The following is a 17,249-nucleotide window of genomic DNA, read 5'->3' as shown; positions in this document are numbered from 1 at the left end:
ATGAAATCAAATATTGTTATTTGTGTTACCATGTTTCATGCCTCAATACCTTTTAAAAATACTCTGACTGAACCTCTTAGTTCTTTTTTTATGATCAATGTTCTCTCAAGAGGTATGCATCATTGTCCTTCAAACAATGCTGAGGTTAGGGCCAGGACACACAACCCCCATCGAAAATTTACATTTAACTTTTAATTCCAGGACCCCCACAGAGAACAAAATCTGCACATGTCCAAGCCCCCTGAATAACATAGCACAGATCAGTGCATGCAGTCAGTCCTGAACATCCTCAGACTCCCAACCACAGACTGAAATCAATGCATGTATTTACTGAAAAAACCTATATATCAGTGGACCCATACAGTTTAAACCCATGTTGTTCAAGGGTCAACGGTACTTTCTTCTGCATTACACTAGAACAGTGATGGTCAACCTGGTCCCTACCGCCCACTAGTGGGCGTTCCAGCTTTCATGGTGGGCGGTAGCGGAGCAACCAAAGTATAAATAAAAAGATAGATTTAACTATAGTAAGTGATAGATATGTGAATTCCAAACTGCCCTCTTGATGTTCCACTTATCTGTCAGACCTCACCCTTACTGGACTAATGACCCTGAGACAGAGGAATTCCAAAAAAGCTGAGAAGCCGCCCCAAGGAGGGGCTCCGGACATACCAGGACTATTGATTCAACACTCACATGCTCGAAGCCCCCCAAGGAGAAGCATTCCGGACATATCAGGACTTTTGCCTCAGTATCCCCTCAGGCTCTCCCAAACACTACATAACTCGCCCCTAGTCTATAACTGGTGCTCTTCATCCCCGGGAAAAGTGCCCGGCAGGGTTCCTTTCTTCCTTTCAATAAAGCCTGTGACTCTGGTCTTTCGGACTCCCATGGATTCCAACAGTAAGTTGTTTTATAAAGATTTATTCTGCCAAACTTAGCGAAAATCCGACATAAAGTACTTGGTAAGTAATTAGTATTATATGCTTTAACTTGCTGTAACTCTGCTTTATAAATTTTATAAAGTAAAGTTACTTCCCTAGTTTATAAATCACCATTACTGTGGAACCGGTGGGCGGTTAGAAAATTTTACTACTGCCTGACCTGTGGTGGCGCAGTGGATAAAGCGTCGACCTGGAAATGCTGAGGTCTCCGGTTCGAAACCTTGGGCTTGCCTGGTCAAGGCGCATATGGGAGTTGATGCTTCTAGCTCCTCCCCCTTCTCTCTCTGTCTCTCCTCTCTCTCTCTCTCTCTCTCTCTCTCTCTCTGTCTTTCCCTCTCCTCTCTAAAATGAATAAATAAATAAAAAATCTCTATTTAAAAAAAAAAAGAAAAAGAAAATTTTACTACTAACAGAGATACAAAAGTGGGTAGTAGGTATAAAAAGGTTAACTACCCCTGTACTAGAACATAAGACTTCTGAGCTGTTTTTATTGGGGTTCAAATTTTATTTTAAGACTTTTGGCCCTGGCCAGTTAGCTCAGCAGTAGAACGTCAGCCCGTGCGGAAATCCCAGGTTCAATTCCCGGTCAGGGTACAAAGGAGAAGGACCATCTGCTTCTCCATCACTACCCCCACAACCATGGCTCGAATGGTTCGGGCAAAGTTGGCCCTGGGCGCTGAGGATAGCCACATGGCCTCGCCTCAAGTGCTGAAAATGGCTGGGTTCTGAGAAACGGAGCAGTGGCCCCAGACAGGCAGAGCATTGCCTGGTAGGGAGCTTGCCAGATGGAGATGGATCCCAGCGGGGTGCATGAGAGAGTCTGTCTCTGCCTCCCTACCTCTCTCACTTAACAATTAAAAAGAAAAAGAGACTTTTAAACATTTGCACTTCCAAAACTATGATGAACCAGAACCTCTGAAGGGCTTCTGTTTACAAAATCATAGAATCCTGTACAACAACCATTTTTATGTATCAGGGATTCACAATTACAGCAACTAAGGATAAATGTCAAGGCTCGCCTTGCCCTTTATCCAAAAAAAGAAAAGTAGAAAAAGAACTCAAAGAAGATATATATATATACATAAATGGCAAATAAGCATGTGAAAAGGTTCCACATTATAGGTCATTCGGAAAATTCAAATTACAATGAGATATTACTACACACTTATCACAACAACCAAAATTCAGAACACTGATACCACCACATGCTGGGGAGGATGTGGAACAACAGACACTCATCCATTGCTGGTGGGAATGCAAAATAGTACAGTTTGATGGTTTCTTACAAAATTAAACATACTATTACCATGTAGTCCAGCAGTCATGCTCCTAAGTATTCACCCAAAAGATATAAAATTTCTGTCCACATCAAAACCTGCACCATATGTTTATGGAAGCTTTATTTATAACTGCCAAACTTGGAAGCAATCAAGATGCCTTTTAGTAGATGAGTTGGTAAAAAAAACTGGTATATCCAGACAGTGGAATATTAGTCACCTATAAGAAATGAGGCCCTGGCCGGTTGGCTCAGTTGTAGAGTGTCGGCCTGGCGTGCAGGATCCGGGTTCAATTCCCAGCCAGGGCACACAGGTGAAGCGCCCATCTGCTTCTCCACCCCTCCCCCCCTCCTTCCTCTCTGTCTCTCTCTTCCCCTCCCACAGCCAAGGCAGAGCATCGCCCCCTGGTGGGCATGCTGGGTGGATCCCGGTTGGGCGCATGCGGGAGTCTGTCTGACTGCCTCCCCATTTCCAACTTCAGAAAAATACAAAAAAAAAAAAAAAAAAAAAAGGAAATGTGCTATCAGCCTGGAAAAGGAAAGGGAGACAAAACCTCAGAAACATTGATACGTGAAGACACATGTAGCCCCATGTTCATTGCAGCACTGTTCACAGTGGCCAAGACATGGAAACAACCAAAAAGCCCTTCAATAGAAGACTGGATAAAGAAGATGTGGCACATATACACTATGGAATACTACTCAGCCATAAGAAATGATGACATCAGATCATTTACAGCAAAATGGTGGGATCTTGATAACATTATAAGGAGTGAAATAAGTAAATCAGAAAAAAACAAGAACTACATGATTCCATACATTGGTGGAACATAAAAATGAGACTAAGAGACATGGACAAGAGTGTGGTGGTTACCAGGGGTGGGGGGAGGGAGGACAGGGGGAGAGTTAGGGGGAGGGGGAGGGGCACAGAGAACTAGATAGAGGGTGGCGAAGGACAATCTGACTTTGGGCGAGGGGTATGCAACATAATTTAATGACAAAATAACCTAGACATGTTTTCTTTGAATATATGTACCCTGATTTATTAATGTCATCCCATTACCATTAATAAAAATTTATTTGAAAAAAAAAAAAAAAAAAAGAAAAGGAAAGGGAGAGAAGCTGGAAACTGAGTTCCATCGCCAATGGTCAATGATTTAATCAACCATGCCTATGAAATACAGCCTCCATAAAAAAACAAAAAGAGGCCCTGGCCAGTTGGCTCAGTGGTAGAGCGTTGGCCTGGCGTGCAGGAGTCCCAGGTTCGATTCCCGGCCAGGGCACACAGGAGAAGCGCCCATCTGCTTCTCCACCCCTCCCCCTCTCCTTCCTCTTTGTCTCTCTCTTCCCCTCCCGCAGCCAAGGCTCTATTGGAGCAGGGTTGGCCCAGGCGCTGAGGATGGCTCTGAGGCCTCTGCCTCAGGCACTAGAATGGCTCTGGTCACGGCAGAGCAACACCCCAGATGGGCAGAGCATCGCCCCCTGGTGGGCATGCCAGGTGGATCCTGGTCGGGTGCATGCGGGAGTCTGACTGCCTCCCCGTTTACAACTTCAGAAAAATACAAAAAAAAAAAAAAAAGACAAGCTCAAAGAGCTTCCTGGTTGGTGAACACAGAGAGATTTGGGAAGAACAACACTCCCAGAGAACATGGAAACTCAACACCCCTTCCCACAAACCTTGCTCTATGCATCTCTCCATCTTGCTGTTCCTCAGTTACATCTTTTTATAATAAACAGGTTAATATAGTAAGTATGCTGGTTTCCCAAGTTCTGTAAACTGCTCTATCAAATTAACTGAACCTAAGTAGTGGTGGTGAGAACCTCTGATGTATGGCCAGTTGGTCAGAAGACCAGGTGACAACCTGGCATCTGAAGTGCAGGATGGTCTTGTGGGACCTGTGAAATCTGATGTTATCTCCATGTAGACTGACTGTAGGACACCCAGCTGGTGTCAGAGAAAAGCTGATGGTGAAGAGGTAAAAACCAACATGTCAGAATCTCAACTATTTAACATGGGAATCAAAAACTTTCTCTGTTGCCCGACCAGGCGATGGCACAGGGGATAGAACAACAAGCTGTAATGCCAAGGACCCAGGTTCGAAACCCTGAGGTCACCGGCTTGAGCACGGGCTCATCCAGCTTGAGTGCAGGCCCACCAGCTTGAGTGCGGGGTCGCTGGCTTAAGCATAGGATCACTCACTCTGCTGTAGCCCCCAGGTGAAGGCACATATGAGAAAGCAGTCAATGAACAACTAAGGAGCCGCAACGAAGAATTGATGCTTCTCATCTCTCCCTTCCTGTCTATCTGTCCCTATCTGTCCCTCTCTCTGTGTCACAATAAAAAACAAAAAAACAAAAAAAACTTTCTCTGTAAAGGGCCACATATTGATATTTTAGGCTTTGTGGGCAATTTAAGGTCTTTGTGACATACTCTTTTTTATTTTATAAAAACCTTAAAAATACAAAACCAATCTTAGCTCATGGGATACACCAAAAAGGCTGTATGGCCAGCTGGTGGTGTATACCAACCCCTGATGTGACACATGTGACACACAATACAATTGAGTAATTCTATTTGGATCCACTTCTCACTCCTCCCTCTCCCTGTAGGATATGAGTCCTCAAGACCAGAGTTCATAGTCCACTATGATCTATGTTTGTTACTGAACACCCAGGGCCAAGATAAGCATAGAGGAGGTGCTCAGTCAGTGGTTTTTTAATGAATGAAATCAGGAATAAACCAATCAGGAAAATAACTGTTTTATTTAAACTCCCCTCCCCCAATGATTTCTATAGGGGGCCACTGATGTTCCACCCAGAACTCTAAATCCCTTAAACTAGTAGTGGGTGCCAACCACCCAGTTTTTGAATTCTTTGTTGCTAAAGGCTCACACCTGTCCTCTCTCTTGGAGTAGACCACACCCAGACTAGAGATCAGGAAGTAGCTGGGAGTTCTCACCAACCAAGGGAAGAGGGCCCCCAGGCAATGACTGATAGAGGATTATGAGAGCAAAACTCTCCTGCCTTCAGAGGTGACAGACTTTGCAGAATACTTCATGCTCCAGAACTCCCCTGGAATTTTGATGAGCCTGGGACTTCTGAACTGATGCCCTCAGCTGGCTTCTTTGTGTTTCTTATCCTGTCCTCTCCTTCCCACACTGGCTCCTCCTGGGAGTACTTCCTTAATCAACCACTAGCCCAGGAACCCTCACCTCAGGACCTGATTCTGAGGGTCCTGACCTAAGACAACCTCAGGTATTGATAAAACAATGTATATTTAGATGCTCAAAGATTTGAAAAGTGAAACCACAAAGAATGAGCAAACAATAAGAAACTATTAAAAATGAACAGGTATATTTGGAAAAGAAGCAAAGAGAACTTTTAAAATGAAAATTTAATTACTAAAATAAACTCAGTGGATGGTTTAAACAGAAGATTAGACACAGCTAAAAACAGAATTAGTGAACTGAGAGAAAGATCTAAAAAGTGTATCCAGAATGTATCCCAAAGAGATAGGGAGAAAAAATATATATAAGAGAGGGTAAAATACTGTAGACAGGTGTTGTGGGATTGTGCATCTGAAAACTATAATTTTGTTAACCAGTCTCACCCCAATAAGTTTAATAAGAAGAAAAAAAATAAAGCCAGGATAAGATGAAGAGAGAGAGAGAAAGAGAGGTTAAAATATGAATGATTGGTTCAATATACATATAGTCATAATAATCCTAGAAGAAAAAACAGGGCCAGCAATCTCACTCTTCAGGATGTACCCTGCAGACACTCGCGTGCGCATACACTGGGGACATAAGCCACAAACTGAAAACAGCTCTAATGTTCATCAAAAGGATAAAAGAGAAATAAATTATAGCAGAGTCACACCGTGGAATATTATAAGGCAAGGAAAACAGATGTACTACAGCTATAAGCAATAACATGGATAATCTCAGAATTTTTTTTTTTTTTTTTTGTATTTTTCTGAAGCTGGAAACGGGGAGAGACAGTCAGACAGACTCCCTCATGCGCCCGACCGGGATCCACCCGGCACGCCTACCAGGGGCAAAGCTCTGCCCACCAGGGGGCAATGCTCTGCCCTTCGGGGGGGCAGGGCGCTCTGTTGCGACCAGAGCCACTCTAGCGCCTGGAGCAGAGGCCAAGAAGCCATCCCCAGCGCCTGGGCCATCTTTGCTCCAATGGAGCCTCGGCTGCGGGAGGGGAAGAGAGAGACAGAGAGGAAGGAGAGGGGGAGGGGTGGAGAAGCAGATGGCCGCTTCTCCTGTGTGCCCTGGCCGGAAATCGAATCCCGGACTTCTGCACGCCAGGCCGACGCTCTACCACTGAGCCAACCGGCCAGGGCCTCAGAAATATTTTTTTAACTTTTTTTTATTGATTTTAGAGAGAAAAAGGGTGTTGGTCAAATAAGTTTGAAAATATGATATATAAGTTTGCTCACTTATAGTTTGCATTGGGTGTGGGGGACAGGCTGTAAGAAGGCAGGGTCGTTATACCCTAAGGCTTAGTTTTAAGACTAAGCCATTCCCACCCTAAGTGACTTTGTATCAGAGACTTTCTTGTTTGTATATTTGATTAAAGGTTTTCATTTCTACACTATAAAATGGGGCAGACTGGGAGCTTGCTCTCTCTTGGTTCCTGAGATTAGCATTAGAGGAGAGAGCAGAGAAAGGAGAGCAAAGAAAGGCCACATGGAGGAGAGGAGAAGCTGCCAAGGTGGCAGAGTGCTGAAGGAGAAGTCAGTTTGTGCAGAGAGAAGGAGATGGGGAACAGAGGTGAATAAGGCTGGTGAGGTACAAACCTTTGATTCTAGGAAACTCAGTAAGTCAGTGGCTTTGGGAGCCCTGAATGGAAAGGGAAGTGTTTTCCCACTGTGTGTATTTCTTGCCTGCCGGGTGCAAGCTAGGATTAAAGCTAATGGCCCACCAGTTCTTGGCTCTGTTGTTTCATTACCATCTGTCCGAAACAAATGCGAACCTGCATGGGCCAGGCAGCTGCGATGGTGGCCGTGCCTACTGGCTTTACAAAGGGGGAGGAGGAGAAAGAGTGGAGGAAAGAGAGAGAAACATTGATTTGTTGTTCCATTCATTTATGTACTCATTGGTTGATTCTTGCATGTGCCCTGAGGACTGAACCCACAACTTTAGTGTATCAGGAGGATACTCTAACCTACTGAGCTACCTGGCAAGGGCTTCAAAAATATTTTTATATAGCACAAAAATGAGCAAAACTAAACCATATATTGCTTGGGGATTGTTGGTCAAAGAAGTTTTTAAATATGATATATGTTTGCTCACTTATAGTTTGCATTGGGCATGGGGGACAGGCTGTAAGCAGGCAGGGTGGTTAAAGCCTAAGGCTTAGTTTTAAAACTAAGCTTTTCCCACACCCTTAACTGATTGCATGATGTGAGATGGTGCACTCTCCTGAGGAATCCCATTATGCCTCAGATAAGTGACTTTGTATCAGACTTCCTCGTTTGTACACTGGATTAAAGGTTTTGATTTCTACACTATAAAGTGGGGCAGACCGGGAGCTTGCTTGCTCGGTTCCTGAGATTAGCATTAGGGAGGAGAACAGAGAAAGGCCATGTGGAGGAGAGGAGAAGCAGCCAAGATGGTGGAGTGCTGAGTGAGAAGCCAGTTGAGCAAGGAAAAGGAAGGAGATGGGGAACAGAGGTAAATAAGTCTGGTGAGCTAGAAACCTTTGATTCTAGGAAACTCAGATAAGTCAGTAGCTTTGTGAGCACTGAATGAGTGGGTTTTGGAGCCCAGTGTATGTTTTTACTTGCCCACTGGGTGCAAGCTAGGATTAAAACTAATGGCCCACCAGTTCTTGGCTCCATTGTTTCATTACTGTCTGTTCGAATCAAACGCGAACCTGCATGAGCCAGGCAGCTGTGATGGTGGCCGTGGCTACTGGCTTTTCAGAGAGATATATATATATGATAATACTACGTTTTAGGCAAAGTAATGGTAAATACAAAATAAAAGATATTTGTTGTTTCTGGTGGGAAGGCAAACGGTCAAAAACAACAGTTACACACAGGGTATTCATAAAGTTCTAGATCCCAAGTTAGATAGTATGTTTATGAATATCCCTTGTATTATATTCTTCATAAACTTGCATAAGTGGTCTATCTGGTTGCATACCGTATGTCTCCATGTATAGGACGCACCATTTTTCAAAAAATTTGGGGTCTAAAAACTGGGTGCATCTTATAGTGGTTATAGGGGGTTTTTTACTTGCATTTCCTGCTTTTTCACACGGATGAGGAGTTGTATGCATTTTATGATGAATAAAACTTGAGTTCAATAACTTTATGTAATACATTTTTTTTTCAAATTTCAGGCCTCAATATTAAGGTACGTCTTATACATGGGAGCATCTTATATATGGGGAAATATGGTATATCAGGTATATTAAAAGTAGTATTTGCAGGATCTCTAGAAAGCAAATAGTACAGATGGATGTTGACAAGCTCAGGCCCATCCTTAACATGTATACAGACCAGGGCTAGAATCTTGTGTCTTACCGGGTCTGTGAGCAGGTTACTTACTGACCATTCATAGACTCAACTTTTTCATAAAATAATGGCAATTAAAATCTACCTCAGAGGGTTCACTTTGAGAATCTACCATATTAATGGTAGATTATTAGACTATAAGCTCCATGGTGGAAACCGCTTTATCTGTCTTATTCCTCTAGCAAATGCCTGGAATGTAGTAGGTATTTATATGTCAATTCCTCTTCCTTCCATAAAGCACGAATAAAGCATTGTGAGGAGGTTAGCTTTATAGCAGTCATTTTATTTTTTGGTTTGTGTTTGTTTTGTTTCATAGGTTAATATATATTTTATCTTGACATTGGCTACATGACACTATATGTAAGACACAACTTGATTTCTCTGGGTTCCAGGTTCTTAATCTGCTACACAACAGAACTAGACTCAGGTATAAAATTTCTTGATCTATAGCCTGACAACATACCCTGTATTTTATTCTTTTCAAAAATTAAATGGCCCTGGCCGGTTGGCTCAGTGGTAGAGCGTTGGCCTGGCGTGCAAAAGTCCCGGGTTCGATTCCCGGCCAGGGCACACAGGAGAAGCACCCATCTGCTTCTCCACCCCTCCCCCTCTCCTTCCTCTCTGTCTCTCTCTTCCCCTCCCGCAGCCTAGGCTCCATTGGAGCAAAGATGGCCCGGGTGCTGGGGATGGCTCCTTGGCCTCTGCCCCAGGTGCTAGAGTGGCTCTGGTCGCAGCAGAGCAACGCCCCGGAGGGGCAGAGCATTGCCCCCTGGTGGGCAGAGCGTCGCCCCCTGGTGGGCGTGCCGGGTGGATCTCAGTCGGGGGCATGCAGGAGTCTGTCTGTCTCTCCCCGTTTCTAGCTTCAGAAAAATAAAAAATAAAAATAAAAATAAAAGAAATTAAATGATAAAGCGTATTTCTGTGACACAAAAATGCAAATTCAAGTTACACATTCACGGAGAGCCCTCAAAGAAGGATGATAACCACTTGCATAAAACGAGATCTGAGACAGTATCCAGACACTCTCAGGTGGGTGGGATCCAGCACCTTACCTTCTAGCACACGGCATTAGCTTGGCTCTTCTATGTCTGACCTCCCCACTCTTGTCCTTTAACCTGTCTCCTGTTCTTCTGTCCCCCTGCTATACCCCTAAAATGTACCCCTCACCATCTGGTAAACTTATCTACTCCCATACCTTTAACTATGACAGTTCTCACAGTGAACCTGGGTCCAACTGTCGTTAAAGCAATAGATCAAAATAAACCTCAGGACCTCTGTTCCTAAGATGTCATGCCCATGAAGCTGTCGTTCCCACATGCTGAGAGCCAGCTCTCCCTTCCAGAGAGAAGGCGGGACACCCAGGCCCGCAGCCTGGTGGGACATAGCTGCTTACAAACTAATTCAGGCTAGAAGCTCAAGATCCACGTTCAGTCCCCCACTCCTGTGAACACATCTTTACAACCCAAAGGGTGCCTTTCTCACAATCGGAGCCCTTTCTTCATCCATGTCTCAGCTGCTGTAGCCTTGGCCAGCTCAATGGCACTGCAGTAGCGGTGAAGTGAAGGGCAAAGTGACAGGTGTTGATGGCCTTGACAGCGTATTAAGACCCAGACCCACTGAGAGCAAAAGAATCCGTGCTCCCCCAGAGCTGCCAGCTGACTTACCTGATGTTGTCCAGGGCGTCTGTTATCTGCTGTTGCTCAATATCGTACAGTTTCACCCTGAAGCCTCCACTGGCAAACAGCATAGCCCAGTTCTGCCCAATGAGGCCACTAAAGGGAGAGAACACCAAGGGAGGCTGCCAGTTAACTCAGTAATTGAACAGTTGTTCACTCCTAACTCAGAATAAGTTTTTTAAAAGTATACAGCATCCTACCCTAGCTTTAAAATCTTTACTATCGGCCTGACCTGTGGTGGTGCAGTGGATAAAGCGTCGACCTGGAAATGCTGAGGTCGCCGGTTCGAAACCCTAGGCTTGCCTGGTCAAGGCACATATGGGAGTTGATGCTTCCAGCTCCTCCCCCCTTCTTTCTCTCTGTCTCTCCCTCTCCTCTCTAAAGTGAATAAATAAAAAATAAAAAATAAAATAAAATCTTTACTATCTTAAAATTACACATCTTGATAGCTATATTGAATTTAAATAGTATCTGTTTCCACATAAGAGCTCCTGAATCCTTGACTCCAGTCCAACATTAATACTGAGCATGGAGCAGCACCTGACAGGCAGCTCCTGTGCACTCATGCACTGAAACAAGTGACAGTAAGGAGGTGGCCGGTGTCGTGGACAGGACAGACCCCACAGTAACCTCCATCTGACCACTCCCTTAGGCAAGACACTTATCCTGAAGAACAGGTGGTATCTCCCCTGTCTCTTCAAATAAGCAAGGGCTCTCACCACCAGCACTGGAACACGTATTAGGTGCCAGGCAACGTTAAAGATGTTATGTGCCTCATCTTGCTTAATCTTTACAATCATCCTACAAGGTCAGTGTTACTGTTATTTCCATTTCATACAAAAGAAAACTGAGGCTCAGGCAGGTTAAGACAATACAGGCTAGAAGCACCAGAGCTGAGGTGAACTCCAGCAGTCCGACTCTTGAGCCCTTACCACTACATTCTGTCCACTGTTTCAAACTTATTGGAAATAGAGACAGAGGAAGGTGTTTAATGATATTACAGATTACATCCAACAAATTACAGAATGTGGAAAATTTTACAAGAAATAACCCACGTTCTTCAACAAGTAAACTGCCAGGATCTGGACGGACCATTTCTCAGGGTTATATTTGCAGACCAATGTTGAGAGAAAAGGAAATATATCCTTTGAGGACAAAGAGCAAGCTTGCTCTACCTCTTACTATAAAAACAGTGGCTTCCACAAGTTCAATGTCCCTATCCTGAAACATACTCACTGCATCTGCAGGTACTCACCTGGCCCCCCACTTCATCCTCATGGGACTCAGGGAGAAAGGGGACCAGTGCAAGTATAATGTTCATGCCGACTACTCTGCTGTAATTAATCAAGTCCTTCAACTCTGGCCCTGCTTTCACGTCCTCTGCCAGCATTCACGAAACAGTAACCAGGACTGGCCAGGGAGCTCAGTTGGTTAGAGCTTTATCCCAATACCCTAAGGCTGTAGGTTCAAATCCAGTCAGAGAACATACGAGAATCAACCCATGAATGCCTAAATAAGTGAAACAAGAAAATTGACGTTTCTCTCCCTCTTGCTTCCTTTCTCTCTCACTTCCTTTCTTTCTTTCTTTAAAAGAAAAAATCAATTATAAAAAGAAGCAGTAATCAGCTAACTTACTAGCTTGCTGGTAGCTGAATATTAGGGCAAGTTTGTTTCAGTTCTGCTGTTATTTCACTCCAGTAACTACATGAGCCACTTGGGGGAAGGGAGGCTAGATAGCAGTCACAGGGTGGGTTCCAAGAGGCATTCTCCCTACACCTCTCCCCCCATTTCCTCCTTTTCCAGCTAATCTGTAATTCAGGTACCAAGCACAGGAAGGGCCTCACACCAGAGACAGTTACAATCCACACCGCTTTTGGAGCCCAAGTGAATGAAGAAATAGCTTAACATATCTCCTATTGAAAAAATCCTGCTAATGCCACAGCAGTGCTATCTGTGCTTCTAAACTCTCACACGTTGCTCACTTGAGCAGGGGTTCCCAAACTTTTTACACAGGGGGCCAGTTCACTGTCCCTCAGACCGTTGGAGGGCCGGACTACAAAAAAAACTATGAACAAATCCCTATGCACACTGCACATATCTTATTTTAAAGTAAAAAAACAAAACGGGAACAAATACAATATTTAAAATAAAAAGTAAATTTAAATCAAGAAACTGACCAGTATTTCAATGGGAACTATGGGCCTGCTTTTGGCTAATGAGATGGTCAATGTGCTCCTTTCACTGACCACCAATGAAAGAGGTGCCCCTTCCGGAAGTGCAGCGGGGGCCGGATAAATGGCCTCAGGGGGCCGCATGTGGCCTGCGGGCCCTAGTTTGGGGACCCCTGCACTTGAGCTAAGCCTTTCATAAACACAAGGGATCACTGAGAGGGGCTACTGCCTTCTTATAAGACATCTTACGTGAAGCTATTTAGTGAAAAAATAGATTGAAAACAACTGAAATGACTTCTACTCAACTTCTGGAGAAGGGAGCGGGATCCTACAGTAGATTTTAGTCCATATTCTTCTGCAATACTGAATTTTTTTTTTCTTCTTCTTTTTTTTTTTTTTTTTTGTATTTTTCTGAAGCTGGGAACGGGGAGAGACAGTTAGACAGACTCCCGCATGCGCCCAACTGGGATCCACCTGGCACGCCCACCAGGGGCGATGCTCTGCCCCTCCGGGGGGTCGCTCTGTTGCGACCAGAGCCACTCTAGCGCCTGAGGCAGAGGCCAAGGAGCCATCCCCAGCGCCCAGGCCATCTTTGCTCCAATGGAGCCTCGGCTGCGGGAGGGGAAGAGAGAGACAGAGAGGAAGGAGAGGGGGAGGGGTGGAGAAGCAAATGGGCGCTTCTCCTGTGTGCCCTGGCCGGGAATTGAACCTGGGACTTCTGCACGCCAGGCCGACGCTCTACCACTGAGCCAACTGGCCAGGGCCTGAAATCTTTTACAATTAAATTGTATGTATCATGCACCTATAAATTTTTTTATAAAACGCTCTGTGCTCTAGACCTGCATTGTCCAATATGGTAGACTTGAACCACATGTAGAACTTTAAATGAATTAAAATTAAGTAAATTTTAAAACAGTTTATTTCCCAGGAAGAACACATTTAGTGTTACAGCTGACTCAAGTAACTGGAACACCCTACAGTTTGCTCTGTCTGTGTGTGTGTGTGTGTGTCTATCTATATCTATCTATCTATCTATATATATATACACACATATATACATATATTTACACAGTATATATCTGTGCATTTTAATGCAAAAATTAGCAAGAAAATATCTAGAGCAGCATTTTGAAAAAAAAATTACACCTCAGAAAGTTTCTTACAAAAAAATGTACATAGTCACCTTAAAGTAAAACTTTTGAATAGAAAAAAATGGAGGCTAGTTTGAGGGTGCACCACTTGATATAAAACAACATCTTAGCAAGCCCTTCATACTGCATATCATTGTTGTTTTTTTTAAATACAATCTCCATTCTAAACACTCAAACATCTGCCTGCTAGGACCAGGTACAATGGATACACAACCAGTGAGGATACAGTTTCTACTCTAAGGGGAAAAGTCCCAGAAACAGAACCTTTTCTGGAGAAGATGGCCCCTGAGCTCCGCCAAGGAGCGTACCCCATGAAAAGGAGGACCAGGAATATGACAAGGTTGGCCTTCTCCCTCAAAACAGATTCCAATTTTAAACTAAGCTCAAGGCCTAAAATGTGGGTGAACACAATGCCACATCAGTTGCTGACCTTAAACCAGGGGTCCTCAAACTTTTTACACAGGGGGCCAGTTCACTGTCCCTCAGACCGTTAGAGGGCCGGACTATAAAAAAAACTATGAACAAATCCCTATGCACACTGCACATATCTTATTTTAAAGTAAAAAAACAAAATGGGAACAAATACAATATTTAAAATAAAGAACAAGTAAATTTAAATCAACAAACTGACCAGTATTTCAATGGGAACTATGGGCCTGCTTTTGGCTAATGAGATGGTCAATGTCCGGTTCCATATTTGTCACTGCTAGCCGTAACAAGTGATATGACGCGCTTCTGGAGCCGTGAAGCGTACGTCCTGCGTCACCGGAAGTAGTAGTGTACGTGAGCAAGTAGTAGTGTATGTGAGCGACGCCGCACTTTGCAGCGCTGCCACATACAGTGCTCCAGGAGCACAGAATGCAGATGCAATCAAAGAGGTGCCCCTTCCGGAAGTGGAAGTGCGGAGGGGGCTGGATAAATGGCCTCAGGGGGCCGTAGTTTGGGGACCCCTGCAAACAAACAGCCAGATATTTCTCCAGCAAAAATGGGTTTATGAACAACCAACAACTGCAATTCTGGACATGTAGTCTGATAGTGAGGCATGTGCAAGTCCACAGGACAGAGGAGAGGAACACTGTCTTATAGAGGAAAGGGCAAGTTCCGAGGGACTGTTGCAAACAGAGTACTGGTGGAAACTAGAAGTTGAAGTATTGTGGCTTTTCAACAGCTGAGCTGTAACAGTCTGTCATTGGTTGAGTGGTTGCCGGGTAGGAAAAGATCCTCCTCTTTACTGTTGGAGTAGCCGAGTCCAGTAACTTCCCGTTGGAGATGGAAAGTAGCCTGTTCCAGTTTGTGGTCTTTGGCCTTGAAAGATGGGTCATGAGAGCTCCCCTACAGACTCTCCTGATTCCAATGTACATAAGGTTTCCATTTAAGAAACTTCACAGTTATCCTGAAACAGTGTTATATACAGGAATAAGTTCCTCTGTAGGTGTGGAAGGCCAGTAGAAATGAAGGCCTGAAGACTCCACCCAAATGCAAATTTGTCTTCAGGATACCCATGTCTATTCCCATTTTTTTTTAAAGTTGTCATTACCAAAGTTTCCCTCTATGTTCCCACAGCCCGAGACTCCTCTCTTAATTCTTCAAAAGCACACTCTTGGTTTCTCAAGGGCACCATTCTGAAGGCACTCGCCTTGGGGTTCACAGAAAAGCTAGGTGGCCCTGAGGAAAGTGGTCTTTATGAAAATCAGTGGAAAAGAATTAAATTGAGACTATATTTCTAGCAATTAGTTTTAAGAGGGAGTCTGGTATTAATGGAAAAACAACCCAATAGGTTCCTGATACTGAAATATGTATTTTTCGGTCTGTTGGATTCCAAGAATGAAATTCAAACAAGTTTTAGGGAATCTAACTGGATGTGTTTTGGAGTCACCTATGGGCCCAGGAGAGAAAAAGAAAGGGGAAGAGAGGGGAGTGAAGCGAAAAAAGGATGAAGGGCAGGAAAGCAGCACTATCCCAGAGTGGAACTGGGTGCCTGCTGTGGTGCTGAGGGCATGGGGTTGACAAAACCCTCTTTCCTGTGCTAAGTCTTTGGTCATTACATTTTGCCACCCCCACCTAATTCCTTGTCGCCCCCCCTCAAGGGATCAGAAATAAACTGACTTGCCAATCCCAGCTGCTACCCAAGACTAGGTGCAGACAGAGCACCACTCCAAGGTGGGCCATACATTGGGAGACATACAACAAACAGTCCAGCTCTGGAAAAATGCAAGGCAAGCAGAGTCACCATACCTGGCACAAAGTGCATTTTCACACATGCATATACATATTTTATATTGCTTTACTAGGTAGCCACACACACTCACATGCCTGGAAAGGACAAGTTAATGTCACTGCTCTGTGGCAAAAGAAAGCTGACTAAAGACATCCTGACTCCTCCCTTCAATGGACCGTAAAACCGGTGGAAAAAAGGGGGGGGGGGAGTGTGCCAGCTAGGCTAACACCTTAGTGGCATAAAAAAGACACAAAGCCGCCCCCCAAAAGGTGTTTCTAACTATCAATAGCAGCTATCAACATGTGGATAGAGTGCTTAAGGCTTACCCATGGTAAGGTACACATAAATCCCCCCCCCCCATTTTTTTGTTACAAAAATAGCAGGAAATGTAAAAAAAGAAATGAAAGCACCAATCAAAACAATTCAGATGGAATTTAGTCTGTGAGACGGACACAACTTAGCAAACTGGGCTCCAGCGTTACCCTCTGGAAAGTGCACATTCCCCCAAGAATTGGGGATGTCAGGTAATGCTCGCCAAACACCTGTTCCCCCTCAGCGACACCGTGGGGGCCAGGACGCGCTCCCACGCCCTGCAGGCATCGGACCCTCCCTGCTGGGCTCGTCCCAACTCGGTCCCTTACTGGCTGTGAACTTGGGCACCTAAATTGTTTAACCTCGGTCTTCCCTTTCATCAACGGGTACGGGTAACTACACAGCTCCGCAGACAGACTTCATGTTGTCCACGCGGAACGACTGACACTTCCACCTGGGCTCGCTGGCAGGCGGCATCCCCCAGCGAGTCCTCCACCGCCGGTGTCCTCCACCGCACCCCCCGTGTGGACGCCGCGGACGACGCTTACCTGCCAACGACGAGCACCAGGCCGGCCGCCGGGGTCGCCATGCTGGCCGAGTGAATGGGCGGAACCACGACCCTAGTCCTGGCTTGCGTCCGGTCGCGGCGCTGCGCGGGGCGGGCCATGACCCGCACCCATTGGCTGCACTCGGATTCGAGCGCCCAGGTTGGCTCTTGATTGGCTTGGGCAGGGCAGAAGGCGGGCGCGGCCACGGACCGAGCCTCCACCTCCCGGGAGCCCACCCGGTGCGCTGGGCTGTGGGCGGAGCTAACCTCGTGAAACCCTTTAGATTAGAAAAAGTGCACTGACCAGACCCTCTGTGTTCGGGAACCCATTGTTTATTTATTTATTTATTTATTTATTTAAATTATTTCTGAAGCTGGAAACGGGGAGAGACAGTCAGACTCCCGCATGCGCCCGACCG

At 45.0% G+C, this 17,249-nt stretch overlaps 1 protein-coding gene across 2 annotated transcripts in view; it reads right to left on the bottom strand.

The window, feature by feature from the left end:
• The window catches only part of CRYL1 (crystallin lambda 1), a 140,632-nt gene extending 123,678 nt beyond the window's left edge, over positions 1-16,954 (bottom strand). For both annotated transcript variants that reach the window (XM_066369222.1, XM_066369224.1), the window contains exons 1-2: positions 16,832-16,954; positions 10,420-10,527 (exon numbers count right to left, since the gene is read on the bottom strand). In XM_066369222.1, the coding sequence (XP_066225319.1) occupies positions 10,420-10,527; positions 16,832-16,950 (227 nt within the window). In that variant the 5' untranslated portion in view covers positions 16,951-16,954. The remainder of the gene's footprint in view (positions 1-10,419; positions 10,528-16,831) is intronic.
• Between the last annotated feature and the right edge of the window lie 295 nt (positions 16,955-17,249).

The sequence above is a fragment of the Saccopteryx leptura genome, chromosome 2, assembly GCF_036850995.1.
Source record: "Saccopteryx leptura isolate mSacLep1 chromosome 2, mSacLep1_pri_phased_curated, whole genome shotgun sequence".
Lineage (NCBI taxonomy): Eukaryota > Metazoa > Chordata > Mammalia > Chiroptera > Emballonuridae > Saccopteryx > Saccopteryx leptura.
The sequence above is the reverse complement of the archived record's forward strand: the minus strand, read 5'-3'. Positions and strand labels throughout refer to the sequence as shown.